Genomic DNA, 16,118 nt, shown 5'->3' with positions numbered 1-16,118 from the left:
CAATACCCCACAGATTCTCTATGGGGTTTAGGTCAGGTGAGTTTGCTGGCCAAACAAGCACAGGGATACCATGACCATTTAAACTAGGTATTGGTACTTTTGACAGTGCTGGAAAATATCAGCATCTCCGTAAAGCTGGTCAGCAGAAGGAAGCATGAAGTACTTTAGAATTTCCTAGTAGAGGGCTGCACTGACCTTCGACTTGATAAAACACAGTGGCCCAACATCAGCAGATGACATGATTCCCTATATCATCACAGACTGTGGAAAACTTTGCATTTCATTTGGAAATCAAGATCCCGGAGTCTGGAGGAAGAGGAGTGAGGCACAGAATCTAAGTTGCATGAGGTCCTGTGTGAAATTTCCACAGTCGGTGATGATTTGGGGAGCCATGTCATCTGCTGGTGTTGGTACACTGTGTTTTATCAAGTCCAAAGTCAGCGTTGGTAATATGGTAAGAATAGGCATAAAGGAATGCACTCCGTTAACTGTTTATACTCTGCCTTGCCCCAAATGCTTACACAGCCTCAAAGGTGTTTCACAAGTAAACCATAATTATTCTCTGTTGGGTCCATTGGATAATTTATTAGCGTTTAAAGACACGAAGGAGCTAAAAAGATTATATATTTTACATAGAAAGATATTCATTCCTTTGTCCTACCTTCTAGGTAGGTTGATTTGGGCCATATATTTATCTATAGAAATGTATATTTATGCCTCTAGTAGCTGCTGACTTCTCAAATATTTGTTACTACTAAAATGTAGATTGGATCTTGAGCTTGTATAACATTATCTTTCAAGACAGGGACTTAATTTGGTTTTTAAGAGTGTTGTGATCATTTTGTTTCCAGCAGGTTGAGGAGCAAGAAGCCAACAAATCTGAGCCAGAGTATGATGATGATGAAGTGGATGAGCTCCCGGCATCAAGGTCCACCAGTGGTACATTCAGAGGAATGATCTTCCGCAAAGCCAGCCAGACTAGTGTATACTTACAGGAATGGGACATACCCTTCGAACAAATTGAACTTGAAGAACTTATTGGTCAGGGAAGGTGGGGAAAAGTATACAAAGGCAAGTGGCATGGGGAGGTAGCTATCCGGATGTTGGAAATAGATGGAAATAACCAAGATCACCTTAAATTGTTCAAAAAGGAGGTGATGAACTACAGGCAGACAAGGCATGAAAATGTGGTGCTCTTCATGGGGGCCTGCATGCACCCGCCACACTTGGCCATTATCACTAGGTGAGTGCCCTTCATAACACTGTACTGAACAATGTACTATTTCCTGGTGAACAAACACTTTTGAATATATTTTTATTTTGTACACTTTTTATTTAGCATATATACATGTTTAATATTTTTTACAAGTTTATGAAAAAAAAATTGAATTGAATAGCAAACATGTAAGAATTTGTATTAAGCCACCATTGGCACATAAAAGATGAGCTATGCTTGTTTGCACTATATTGAATGATGTCCGCATTCAAAACAAACAGATATAGGGATACTGACTCACCCTCTGTGGGTGGCGCCTTTTCCCTTTGCCCTGAACTCCAAATAGAAAAGACGCATAAAATTCATATTTAGGACAAAGGATAGGGCAGACAGCGGTCTTCACCTAAAAATGTAAAATTTCTTTCTTGATTGAACATCGAATACAAAAATATATGGAAATAATGAACAGATGTTATAAAGTTATAAAACTTTAATAACAAAGTAGTCACAGGTGTTCACATCCACAAGACAAAAGGTCACACAGATTTTGCATACAGTACCTCAGGTGTCATGACAATTTAAGACACATAGGTGAGGCATCAATTGGCAGGATCAAGGGAAAGAGAAATACGAGCTGTCCTTCAATGGTTTCAACCAATATTTGGCTTATGCAGACACCCTTCAGACTTCATTAACTAAAATCCCGAGATCTTCCAAGCAAGTGAAGTTGGTAAAGTAATAGATGGTACCATAAATCACAACAGCTTTAACAAATAGACCAAGACATACATGCATGGGATCAAGGAGGAGAGCAGAGGTAGGTACCATGCAGGGATGTTGGCTGGATATTGGCTTAAACACACTGCAGACCCCCATTAGCTAATTTCCCAAAATCTATCAAGCTGTCAAATAGGTTAGTGTTATGAAAAGTCCACTTTAAGTGAAGCCCCCTAGAATATGGATGAGCCAGAAGGAGTTGTCCCAGATTGATATGGAGACAGTATGTGGTACGAATATATATGGACCTGCAGGTCAATGGTCATGAGATAATAGGTATTCAACCATCTATTCCATGATTAGTCAATCAATGACTCTTTGTATGGCAGTTCTTCAAACTTAAAGTAATATGAATTGCTCACAGCGAGTTGATCCAGGAGAGGATAGCCCTATTGGAAGATAGGGTTATGTAGTATCCAGAGACCGAGTCATCTACCAGGATGTTACGGTGACACTGCAAGCCAGAGAGATCCTCAGTATAGCTGTAATAAACCTACAAATTGACTTCTGTACAACCAGTCTATCTGGTTTCTCCCAATTGATCAGTGCCACTGGCTCCAGCCAGCAGCACTGATCATTGTATTCTGACGGCAGGGAAGGCTCCCCCTGTCAGAACGCAATAGCAGAGTGGGAGGATGCCATTCACATTGAATGTGTGCATGAGAGAATCGGATCCTCCCCTTTTTTTTTTTTTTTTTTCATTCAATCCGCTGGTTGGACAAAAAAATTTAATAGGCTGCCTAAGCCACCTGTGGGTGGATAACATAATTAAACCTATGTGTCACTGAACAGCTGCAACGTTTTACATAGCTACATTATTTGAGGATGCTGTGTCTCAATTGTCTATAGCAGAGTTTCTCCACTCCAGTCCTCAAGGCGCTCCAACAGGTCATGTTTTCAGGATTTCCATTATTTTGCATATCTGATTGAAACTGTTTTACTGCCTTAGTAATTACCACAGCCATTTCATCTGAGGGAAATATTGAAAACATGACCTGTTGGGGTACCTTGAGGACTGGATTGGAAAAACCCTGGTCTATAGCAATGTTGTATAGTATGAGATGAGGAGCTGTATTGACAACGGAACATATTTAAAAAAAAAAAAGTGTGTAAGATGCATATGTGTTTGATACACCAACTGCTATACAGTATGTATGGCAAGTTAACTGTTGCACGGCAAAGTATATTATGCCCCTGATTGGGACATAACATACAGGTGATTGTTTACATTAATTTGATGATACAGTGGACCTTGTTTTACTAGCCAGTTCTTTCAGTTGTACGTTTAGGTATTTGTATAACTTCCATATTTCTTTCATGGCAGATTTCCAAAGCCCAAATGAACCCTTGTTATTACTGTATGCAGCCTGATTGCATTGCAGTAATTAACCGCTTGCCGACTATCCGCCGCAGTTGTAGTGAGACAGAATGGCACAGGCAGGCGAATCGCCATCATGTTAGGCGCCCCCCCGCTGGCCGCGACCATCAGATTGGATCGGGAACTGATCAATCCCCAGGCCCATCCCTAGTGATATCTAGCCTGGACCTGGTGATCAGTCCTGACAAATGAAATCCTTCGTCTGTCTTGTAAGTGTAAACACTGACAGGGGAAGTGATGTAATCTCTCCTCGTGTCGGCCTTTTCCATTCCAGATCAAGGAGAGAAGACATCACAGAGTGAGTTGCACAACACTACACTGACGCCAGGTCATGTAGGAACACAATTCACCCCCCTTCAAGTACACTAAGCTGCTCCTTTTTTCAGTGAGCCCCACTGCTCCTCCGTCTTCCGCTTCCTTACTCACTGTTACCTGGCTGCTCTACTTGTCAGTGTACCCGCGGCTCCTCCAGTCCTGGTGTGTCCGCTCCTTTGCCTGTCTCCTCCCGTGACAGTTATCTTTTGAAGGGTGACTTGTCCCAGCGCCACTCTGCCTAGCCACCCCCAGACCCCCCCGCATGCATCTCTCCTCTCCTTGCTGCTGCTCGGTGTGCCTCTCCTCAGCATGACTCACCTCTTCTCAGCATGCTCGGCGTGACTGCTTTGACTCAGCTTGCAACTGGTGCGTGAAAGGTCATTTTTAATGACATTGAATTACAATAGGACTTGTGTCACAATTGTATATGCTATATTATTGATTTTGTTTTTTTTGTTTTTTCATTTTCAATTTTTTTCCCCCAAAAAAATGAAGTGACCCTTTAAACATTGTATAGCCCAGGAATGATCTGTTTTTGAATTTTAACATTCGGTAGTATAAAAACCAAATTCACTTATCAAATGGTTAAGATAAACAATATACAGTAACAATGTGGTTTTAATTATGAGGTACACACTTCCAAATTAACTTTTTGATATTTTGTTTCAGTTATTGCAAAGGGAGAACGCTGCATGCATTTGTAAGAGATCCCAAGACCTCCCTGGATATCAACAAAACACGACAAATTGCACAAGAAATTATCAAGGTAAGCAGGCTGTGTAAGTGCGTGCCTGTTGATTTTTGTCTTAATGTAACAAAATGAATAATAGAATTTCAATACATTTTATAACAAATGTCAATAATTGATAACACTCAAACCCGCCGGTATCTTTTCATTTCCTTCTAGTACGCAGCCACACTTCACCTCCTTGTGGGTACAATATTGCTCTGTGTAATTAGCTTGTTCCTACTCTGAAGCATAATACTTTAAAAATAAAAGAATAAAAATGTAGGAAAAACGATATAGAATCCAGTTGCCATTTTTTTCCATAAACAATGTGTTTCAAACAAATGTATTACCATATTCACCGGCATGTAACATGCACCCCAATTTAAGAGGGAAGTTCAGGAAAATAAAATAAACCACTTTAAAGCAAAATAATGGTCAGTGAGCATCAATGCAGCCTGTTAGGGCCCATCTGCAGCCTAATCTGTGCCCATCTGCAGCTGCAGTGCAGCCTGATCTGCGCCCATCTTCCCCCATCAATGCAGCTCTCATCTCTTGCAGGATATCACCGAGCCATCATCTCCTGTTTACTCGACTCTGTTGGCAGTCACATACAGTTTTGCCTCCGCCATCGGCATTGGACCAGCTCCTGTGATAGACAGAATGCTGATCCAATGCTGGTGGCGGAGGCGGGACTATGTGTGTGTGACGTGAAAGCCGAGTGGAGTGGAGAGGAGATGAATGCTCGGTGAATTCCAGCGGCACTCGTCCCCCTCCGAGGTACGCTGTCAGTGTATAACAAGCACCCGTGTTTTTCCCCCTATTTTCAGCAGGAAAAAGTGTGTGTTATACGCCAATAAATACGGTATTTTAAACAGTGTTATGGTTAATATCTGCAAATAAAATGTGTCCACATATATCAAATACTCAATGTGTTATAGCTCCTCGTGTCTACCCATATGTGCAAGAAGTTATTTGGGAAATCAAAACAAATGTATCAAAATAATATACCTTACAAACCATTGTTAGTATATGTGTGTGTATGTATGTGTATATATATTACATACATATACACACAGTATCTCACAAAAGTGTGTACACCCAGCCCTTTTTATACATATTTTATCATATCTTTGCATGTGACAACACTGAAGAAATGACACTTTGCTACAATGTAAATTAGTGAGTGTACAGCTTGTATAGCAGTGTAAATTTGCTGTCCCCTCAAAATAACTCAACAAACAGGCATTAATGTCTAAACCACTGCCAAAAAAAGTGAGTACACCTCTAAGTGAAAATGTCCAAATTGGGCCCAAAGTGTCAATTATTTGTGTGGCCACCATTATTTTCCAGCACTGCCGTAACCCTCTTGGGCATAGAGTTCACCAGAGCTTCACAGGTTGCCACTGGAGTCCTCTTTCACTCCTCCATGATGACAACATGGAGCTGGTGGATGTTGGAGACCTTGCACTTCTCCACCTTCCGTTTGCGGATGCCCCACAGATGCTCAATAGGGTTTAGGTCTGGAGACATGTTTGGCCAGTCCATCACCTTTACCCTCAGCTTCTTTAGTAAGGCAGTGGTCATTTTGGAGATGTGTTTCGGGTCGTTATGTTGGAATACTACCCTGTGGCCCAGTCTCTAAAGGGAGGGGATCATGCTTGGCTTCAGTATGTCACAGTACATGTTGGCATTCATGGTTCCCTCAATGAACTGTAGCTCCCCAGTGACGGCAGCCCCAGACCATGACACTCCCACCACCACACTTGACTGTAGGCAACACACACTCGTCTTTGTACTCACTTGATTGCCGCCACACACGCTTGACACCATCTGAACCAAATAAGTTTATCTTGGTCTCGTCAGACCACAGGACATGGTTCCAGTAATCTATGCCCTTAGACTGCTTGTCTTCAGCCATTCAACTGCACCCGTAGTGATTCATTTTAAGTGATCTTTGACCAGTGATATTGTTGAGTTGTTTAGTTACATGAGTGAAAGGAGCATCTAAGGCCTGTTTCACACAGGCTTCAACTTGTATAAGAGCAGTATAAACAATGGAAAATGTGCTTTATCATGGCACATAAATGTAGTCTTAGGCCTGTTTCACACAGGCTTTAGTTTGTATAGGAGCAGTATAAACGGCAAGCTTTGGCAAAGCATTTGCAGAGCTTTCAGCAAGATTTGTTGAAGCTTTTAACGTACCATTCAACTCCAGTTTGTGAATGTTGAACACAGATTTTAATGGGAGTGGTAATTACAAGTTGAGCAAGTTGCTAGCAAGCTTCAGCAGGCTTTCAACAAGCTTCAAGAAGTATTGAAATCTGCTAGCAGCTTGTTTAACCACTTCAGCTCCGGACCAATAAACACCTTAAGGACCAGAGGTCTTTTTGCAATTTCGCACTGCGCTGCTTTAACTGGTAATTGCGCGGTCATGCAATATTGCACCCAAACGAAATTTGCGTCCTTTTCTTCCCACAAATAGAGCTTTCTTTTGATGGTATTTGATTGCCTCTGCGATTTTTTTTTTTTGCGATATAAATGGAAAAAGAGCGAAAATTTTGAAAAAAAAAGATATTTTCTTCTTTTTGTTATAAGAAAAATCGAATAAACTAAATTTTAGTCATACATTGAGGGCAAAATTTATTCAGCCACATGTCTTTAGTAAAAAAAATGTCAATAAGCGTATATTTTTTGGTTTGCGCAAAAGTTATAGCGTCTACAAACTAGAGTACATTTTCTGGAATTTACACAGCTTTTAATTTATGACTGCCGATCTCATTTCTTGAGGTGCTAAAATGGCAGGGCAGTACAAATCCCCCCCAAATGACCCCATTTTGGAAAGTAGACACCCCAAGGAAATTGCTGATGGGTATGTTGAGCCCATTGAATATTTATTTTTTTTGTCCTAAGGGATTGAATAATGACAAAAAAAAAAAAAAAAAATTTTTTTTACAAAAAGTTGTCACTAAATGATATATTGCTCACACATGCCATGGTTATATGTGAAATGACACCCCAAAATACATTCTGCTGCTTCTCCCGAGTACGGGGATACCACATGTGTGGGACTTTTTTGGAGTCTAGTCGCGCACGGCACCCCGAAAACCAATCACCACCTTCAGGATTTCTAAGGGTGCAAATTTTTGATTTAACTCCTCACTACCTATCACAGTTTCGAAGGCCATAAAATGCCAAAATAGCACAAAACCCCCCCCAAATGACCCCATTTTGGAAAGTAGACACCCCAAGCTATTTACTGAGAGGCATGTTGAGTCCATGGAATATTTTATATTTTGCCAAAAGTTGCGGGAATATTACAAACTTTTTTTTTTTTGCACAAAGTTGTCACTAAATGATATATTGCTCACACATGCTATGGGCAGAAGTCAAATTACACCCCAAAATAAATTCTGCTGCTTCTCCCGAGTACGGGGATACCACATGTGGGGGACTTTTTGGGAGCCTAGTTAACTAGCTACCTAGCGACACTAGCGACACTGATGCAGCGTTCAGAAAAATTATCGCTTAGTGACACTGGCAAAAGGGGGTGAAAGGGTTAACTAGCGGAAATCAGGGGGTTAAAACCATTATTGGGTAGTATATCGGGGTACCTAGCGCTATAAAAACCTGGCGGTGAACCTAAAAAAATAACTAGCTACCTAGCGACTGTAGCGACACTAATGCAGCGATCAGAAAAACGATCGCTTAGTGACACTGGCAAAAGGGGGTGAAAGGGTTAACTAGCGGCAATCAGGGGGTTAAAAACATTATTGGGTAGTATATCGGGGTACCTAGCGATATAAAAACCTGGCGGTGAACCTAAAAAAATAACTAGCTACCTAGCGACACATGCAGCGATCAGAAAAATGATCGCTTAGTGACACTGGCAAAAGGGGGTGAAAGGGTTAACTAGCGGCAATCAGGGGGTTAAAAACATTATTGGGTAGTATATCGGGGTACCTAGCGATATAAAAACCTGGCGGTGAACCTAAAAAAATAACTAGCTACCTAGCGACACTAGCGACACATGCAGCGATCAGAAAAATGATCGCTTAGTGACACTGGCAAAAGGGGGTGAAAGGGTTAACTCTAGGGGCAATCAGGGGGTTAAATCTTTATTGGGGGGTGATAGGGGGCTACCCTGGACCTAACACTAACTGTCCTGACAGTTTTTACTGTCACAACTGACACTGAATGCATTGATCAGTAAAGAAATGATCAATGCAATCAGTGACACTGTGACTGGGGGGGGAGGGGGGGCGGGGGGGGGGGATCGGGGGGCGATCGGGGGGGGGATCGGGGGGGGTTTGTGTGCCTGTGTGTACCTACATGTCAGTGTAGTGTTCGTGCAGACTTACTTTTACTCTTCTCCTCGTAGTCCGGTCAAAAAGACCGCCCCGAGGAGAATGACATCACTTCCTCCTTCCTGTGTAAACAATACACAGGGGAGGAAGCTTCTCATTGGCCAGGAGCGATCCAGAGGGGGTGGCCGAAAACGAACGGCCATCCCCTCATCACGGAGCGCTCCTGGACCGAATCGGACCGCCGTAACCAGCGGGAGGGGGTCCGATGGGACCCCCCACCCGCTGGAAGGCAATCACGTAGATGTACGTGATTATGCCTGCCTGTGCCATTGTGCTGACGTACAATGGCAATACGGCGGTCCTCAAGTGGTTAAAGTGACAATCAACACTCCCATTAGGATTTGTGTTCAGTATTCACAAGCTATAGTTGAATGGTACTCCAAAAGCTTCAACAAGCCTTGCTGAAAGCTCTTCAAATGTTTTGTCGAAGCTTGCTGTTCACGTTGCTCTTATACAAGCTGAAGTATGTTTGAAACAGTCCTAAGGCTGCATACTGTATATGTGTTTATGGTAAAGCACATTTTTCACTTTACTGTAAGGCACATTAACACACGACTATATGTTGCATGCTTGCTAGTGCACAACACACACTGTTGATGTGAACTCTGTGCAGTGTTGTGTGCTGCATTGGTAAAATAGTGCAGGTGCATTTACAGTCTATTCAAAATGAATAAGATTTCATAAAGAGGAGCTGTAGAGATCCACAGCTCAGGTGGGAGAATCTGTCCACAGGACAACTATTAGTCATGCTCTCCACAAATCTGGCTTTTGTGGAAGAGTGACAAAAAGAAAGTCATTGTTGAAAGAAAGCCATAAGAAGTCCCCTATTCAGTTTGTGAGAAACCATGTGGGGGACTCTGTAAACATTTGAAAGAAGATGCTCCAGTCAGATGAGACCAAAATGTAACTTTTTGGCCTCAAGACAAAACGCTATGTGTGGCGGAAAATTAACACTGCACATCACCCTAAACACACCATCCCCACTGTTAAACGTGGTGGTGGCAGCATCATGTTGTGGGGATGTTTGTCTTCAGCAGGGACAGGAAAGCTGGTCAGAGTTGATGGTATGATGGATGGAGCCAAATACAGGGCAATCTTAGAAGAAAACCTGTTAGTCTGCAAAAGACAGACTGGGGCAGAGGTTCACCTTCCAGCAGGACAACGTCCCTAAACATATAGCCAGAGCTACAATGGAATGGTTTAAATCAAAGCATATTCATGTGTTAGAATGGCCCAGTCAAAGTCCAGACCTAAATCCAATTGAGAATCTGTGGCAAGACTTAAAAATTGCTGTTCACAGATGCTCTCCATCCAATCTGAGAGAGCTTGAGATATTTTGCAAAGAAGAATGGGCATACATTTCACTCTCTAGCTGGTAAAAACATACCCAAAAAGACTTGCAGCTGTAATTGCAGTGAAAGGTGGTTCTACAAAGTATTGACTCAAAGAGGCTAAATACAAATGCATGCCATTTTCTTTAGATATTTATTTTTAAAAAATTTGGAAAACCATTTATCATTTTCCTTCCACTTCACAATTATGTGCCACTTTGCGTTGGTCACGCTAACACATAAAATCCCAATAAAATACATTTACGTTTTTGCTTGCAACATGACAAAATGGGAAAATTTTTCAAGAGGTCTGAATACTTTTTTCAAGGCACTGTACATCTAAAGCCATAACTTTTATTATTTATTTATTTTATTTTTTATTTATTTTTATTTTTTTTTAGTAGGGGAGGGTAAAAACAACTCAGTTTATTTGCCATTTATGTCTTTTACTTCCTGTCCTGTAGATTCAGAGAGAGGATATCTTTCAAATATTAAGGAATTGTCCTCTTGGCTGTCACGGGAACAAGTGACCCCATTGGATGATTTCTTTTCTATCTATGTTTTGGTGACACCACATTTGGGATTTACCCTCCCTTTTAGTTCTGGTGACATTGGTCATGACACTTAAGAGAGTTAATCGATCCCCTCGCCACGCTATCCAAAAGCATTTTGCATTTATACCTGATTCTACTTTAAGGCAATACACATGAGCATAACGCACTTCAATGCCTGTGCCTACCACTTTTCAGCAATGTGAATGGAAGAAAATAAGCAGTTGTATTAAGGATTTCCACAAGATGCCAAGTCTCATATGAAACAGGGGAGCATTTTTTCCCTAAGTGTTGCCCTCTAATCCAGAAATTTGATCTGCTTAAGGAATAATAGTTGCAAGAAGGGGCATAAGCAGTGAATCAAAACTCAGTAAACCTTCTCTGCACAGGTCAATGTGTTTCTAATTCACTAAACATTCTCCAGTGGAGAATTACTGTCAAAGTCACATATTCACTGTTTTATAAATAGACCCCCAAGTGTCTATACTAAATAGGTCAGTTTCTGCTCTTACCTATTTGCCTGATTTCTGTGTGGGAGTATTCGTGACAAAAGGCTGTTTGCTGTGGTTTATATTTTATGGATTCAGTTGTACAGCTGTTGCCATATAAATAAAGAATTATTTTCATGCTGCAGACTCTTTTTATAGGGAGTTTACAAATTAACACTAGTGTATTGAAGATGGGATGGGCTTGCACTTCAAAGTGGCCATAAACCTGATTGTCTTATGGCCTCACTTTATTTACATACTTTCAACCAAGATTTTGTTGGATGAGGTAGTGGTGGAAAAGACCCCAATGAAAAGCCAAGTTTGTACACTTCCTTTTTTTTTTTTTTTCTTAATTTTCTAAAACTTCTCTGCAGCTGTCCTTAGATGAATGCATGCACCAGTTTTTGGCCATAGTACCACTGTGTTCATAAAAAAAAATATTTTGACATTAAATATTGATATATCCTGGATTAGAGGTAACCTAGTTTTATAGGTTATAGAAGTTATGTTGTAAGCTAGTAAATTCATTGCAAGCCTGGCAGGCCATCTGGCATCTCTGATAAATGTCAGCAGGGCCAATGTACTAAAAGGAGAAGCTTTTTTTGGCTCTACGTTTCCTATGGATCACAAGAGTGCAGTCCAATGTTGAATGACATCAAAGAGCTGGTCCAGGTTCTTGATAGATCCTGACTTTAAAGTTGGAATCTACCTAGATGCCTGGACTGGCAGCTGGCTCAGCCCCCCAGTGAGCCGCTCGGAGCCTGAGCTATTTGCTCCCCTCCCTTTCACAGCGCAACCCTCCAGTGAGCATTGGAGGGACAGAACAGAGAGCTGGTGACTGCCAGTTACCGGCTCTCTCCTCACTGAAGACTGAGAACTGAGCAATCAGGCTTTGCTCAGTTCTCAGTCTGAAAGCTGGCAGGTGACAGATGTAGCATCGAACCAATGCTGCATCCACCTAGGTGAGTATAATGTTTTTTTTCCCACAACCCTACATCTGTTTAAAAATCTTAAATTCTGTGAATGTTGGGTGCTTTGCCTCCAGCAACCCTAGCTTAAGGAAATCCTGTCACAAGAGAAACACAGAGGCTGCCAATTCTGCCTGAATCATCGACCTGCAACAAGCGTGCAGTTTGTGAGTGCTGATTTTTTTATTTTATTTTTTCCTGAGCTACATACTTGTTCCAGGTCAGAAATTAAGGAAGCTATTGGGTTGGCAAAGCAACCAGGCAGCTTGCATTTTCAGAAAAACGTGCACAATGGAAGGCCCTTTTTTTTCTATAATGGCAGGTCTGCTTTAAACACTAGGGTTGTTTTTTTTTCCCCACTTTTCTTCTTGGCACTAATTCTCATTTAAATTAATAGAGGTATGCCTCCAAAGCTGATCTGTCCTCTTTTGGTGAAAGCCTGAGTACTGAAATTACTACTCTAGGTTGTAAAATAGTTTGGTAAACTGATTACCTGTCCAGGAAAGCAGTTGTGAAAAGGTCAGAAACCCTTTGTTTTCTTGAGAATTCATATACTTTATATGAGAATTCTGGGAGTATATTTTTGATTGAGAAACTGTGTGTCAGAAGTACTGCAGCCTGAAATTTTTCATTCTGAGAAATCTCTGACCATATTTTCCTGTTTATTATTGTCTTAGGCTGACCATGCGCTATACAATTTTTGTACAAACACTTTCAATTTGTATGCAGTCAGGCAGACCCTTGCACTACAGCCGTGGCCAGAAGTTTTGCGAATGTCACAAATATAAATTTTCTGGTGCTTCAATATTTTTATTTTTTTTTGTCAGATGTTACTATGGTATACTGACATATAATTTACAAGCATTTCATAGGTTTTAAAAGCTTTTATTGATAATTACATTAAGTTTATGCAAAGAGTCAATATTTTCAGTGTTGACTCTTCTGTTTCAGACCTCTGCAAATCACCCTAGCATGCTGTCTATCAACTTCTGGGCCACATCCTGACTGATGGCAGCCCATTCTTGCATAATCAATGCTTGGAGTTTGTCAGAATTCGTGGGCCTCTTAATGATTCACTACAAGTTCTCAATGGGATTAAGGTCTGGGGAGTTTCCTGGACATGGACCCAAAATTTCGATGTTCTGTTCCTCAAGTCAGTTAGTTATCACTTTTGCCTTATGGCAAGGTACTCCATCATGCTGGAAAAGGCATTGTTCAAACTGTTCTTGGATGGTTGGGAGAGGATTTTTCTTTTTTCGTACATCATGGGACACAGAGCCTTAAGTAATTAATGGGTTATAGACAACCTTCAGGTGGTGACACTGGTAAAACCCAATCAAGGAAGTTTACTCCCTATATAACCCCTCCTCCTTCCAGGAGCACATGAATTAGAAAAGCAGCATTTTCAGTTTGTGGCCCTGCCCTAAGGGCTATCCACAGCACCCTGGGTATTCACAAAAGTGCTGGCCCCACCTCTAGCCAGGTTAAGGGCACAGGGCATAACAGTCGTAGCGTACCTAGACAATCTATTACTAATAGATCAGTCAGTGGCTCGTTTGGAGCAAAGCTTATGCACTACAACCAACTATCTGAAAAGTTGGGTTGGATTCGCAACCTAGAGAAATCTTCCTTAAAGAGGGATTCCACCAAAAAAAAAAAATATTAAAAGCCAGCAGCTATAAATACTACAGCTGCTGACTTTTAATAAATGGACACTCACCTGTCCCGGGTTCCAGCGATGCCAGCAGCCGAGGCCGATCGATCGCTCGGCCCTCGGCTGCTGCCGCCACCATTCTAGGTGAGGGAATCAGGAAGTGAAGCGAATTGGCTTCACTTCCCGGTTCCCTACTGCGCATGCGCGAGTCGCGCAGCGCAATAGGAATTCTCCGCGCTGTCACTGGGACCCGTGTGTGTCCCAGCAGACAGCGCGGCAGGACAGGAAATGGCGTAGACTCCCACGGGAGTCTATGCCCGGAAGTGGGTGTAAATACCTGTCTTTGACAGGTATCTCCACCCCCCTCCCCCCTGAAAGGTGCCAATTGTGACACCGGAGGGGGGGGAGGGATCCGATCAGCGGAGGTTCCACTTTAGGGTGGAACCCCGCTTTAAATACTGCTAAAAAGGCTGGAGTACTTGGGTCTGATCATAGACACAGACCAGGAAAAGGTGTTCTTGCATCAGGCAAAGATCAACTCCATAAGATAGCTGGTGCAGTTGGTCAGGTCAAATAGCTATCCCCCCCATTCGCCTTTGCATGAGGTTGCTAGGAACCATGGTGGCTTCATTCAAAGCAGTTCCCTATGCCCAGTTTCATTCGAGACTGTTGCAAAACAGTATCCTGTCTACTTGGAACAAAACAATTAAAGCTTTAGACTTGCCAATGCAGCTGTCCCCAAGAGTGTCCCAAAACTTTGCTTGGTGGTTACTAACCCAGAATCTGTTATTGACAGATTCCAGCCTTTCAGGCTGGGGAGCAGTACTAGAAAAGACAACTGTCCAGGAACAGTGGTCAAGAACTGAAATAACCTTGCCCATCAATATCCTAGAGATTTGGGCTGTATGTCTCTCTAAAGGCCTGGACTTTCAGGTTACTGGATTCTCCTGTCAGGATTCAATCCGACAATGCCACAGCTGTGGCCTATATCAGTCACCAAGTGGGCACCAAAAGTCACTCAGCACAGCGAGAGGTAAACCATATTCTAACTTGGGCAAAAAGGAATGTTCCGTGCCTATCATCTGTCTTCATTCCTGAAGTAGACAATCGGCTGGCGGACTATGTAAGTCACCAGCAGTTATTCCCATGGGAATGATCTCTTCACCCCAACATATTTCGGGCTGTTTGCCAAAGATGGGGGACCCCGGATGTAGCTCTCCTAGTGTCCAGGTTCAACGTGAAGTTAGTTAACTTTGTGGCCAGAACAAGGGATCCATTTGCATGCGGAACGGATGCGTTGGTGACCCTGTGGGATCAGTTCTCACTGATCTATGCATTCCCCCCTATTCAGTTGCTGCCTCGACTTATTTGCAGGATCAAGCTGGAAAGAAAGTCAGTAATTCTGGTGGCACCAGCATGGCCCAGAAGATCATGGTATGCAGAAATCATAAAGATGGCAGTGGAGGGCTCATGGTCCCTCCCACTACGTCCAGATCTGCTCTCACAGGGACCGATATTCCATCCTTCCTTACTGTCTCTAAATTTAACGGCTTGGCTATTGAAACCCACATTCTAAAGAAACAGGGTTTTATACAATGGGTGACGTGGCTTAATCTGCCCGTCAAGCCACCCTTGAACCCTTGGGACTTGAAATTAGTTTTGTCTGTGTTACAGAAACAGCCATTTGAACCAATACAACATATTCCCCTAGTCCTCCTGACAAGGAAGTTAGTATTTTTGGTTGTTATATCCTCAACAAGGAGGGTTTCGGAATTGGCTGCTCTGTCTTCTAAAGAGCCATAGATTATTTGAGGACAGACTGGTGTTATGCCCTCGTCCAGGCTTTTTTGCCAAAAGTGGTCTCAGGTTTTCACCTGAACCAAGATATTGTCCTGCCATAGTTTTTTTCCAAAACCATGTTCCAGAGAAGAAGAGTCACTACATTGTCTTAATGTGGTGAGAGCAGTGAAAATCTATTTTAAGGCAACTGCTCAGATTCGTAAGACTGTCTTATTTATTCTGCCAGCGGGTCCTAAGAAAGGACGGACAGTGTCGAAATCCACTGTTACTAAGTGGCTTCAGCAAGTGATAATTCAAACTTATGATTTAAGGGGTAAAATTCCCCTGTTTCAACTTAAGGCGCACTCTGCCAGGTTGGTTAGTGCTTCTTGGGCAGTGCGTCACCAGGTCTCCATGGCTCAGATCTGTAAGGCCGTAACTTGGTCTTCAGTGCATACATTCACAATTTTTTTTTTTTTTTTTTATCAGGTGGATGTAAGGAGGTATGAGGATATCGCGTTTGGGCGCAGTGTACTGCAGGCAGCAATATAAGTCCTCAAGTCTGTG

The 16,118-nt window shown here is 42.2% G+C and overlaps 1 protein-coding gene across 3 annotated transcripts in view; it reads left to right on the top strand.

Annotated features, from left to right (window-relative positions):
• KSR1 (kinase suppressor of ras 1) overlaps positions 1–16,118 on the top strand; it is a 229,413-nt gene that overhangs the window by 187,736 nt on the left and 25,559 nt on the right. For 2 of the 3 annotated variants that reach the window (XM_077482405.1, XM_077482404.1), the window contains 2 exons: positions 855–1,243; positions 4,356–4,452. In XM_077482405.1, the coding sequence (XP_077338531.1) occupies positions 855–1,243; positions 4,356–4,452 (486 nt within the window). Of the gene's footprint in view, positions 1–851; positions 1,244–4,355; positions 4,453–16,118 lie in introns of all 3 variants that reach the window. The other variant, XM_077482403.1, reaches the window with a different exon arrangement.

Source organism: Lithobates pipiens, unplaced genomic scaffold, assembly GCF_037356315.1.
Source record: "Lithobates pipiens isolate NorthernLeopardFrog02 unplaced genomic scaffold, aLitPip1_a1.2 Scaffold_16, whole genome shotgun sequence".
In the NCBI taxonomy this organism is placed as follows: Eukaryota; Metazoa; Chordata; class Amphibia; order Anura; family Ranidae; genus Lithobates; species Lithobates pipiens.
The sequence above is the reverse complement of the archived record's forward strand: the minus strand, read 5'-3'. Positions and strand labels throughout refer to the sequence as shown.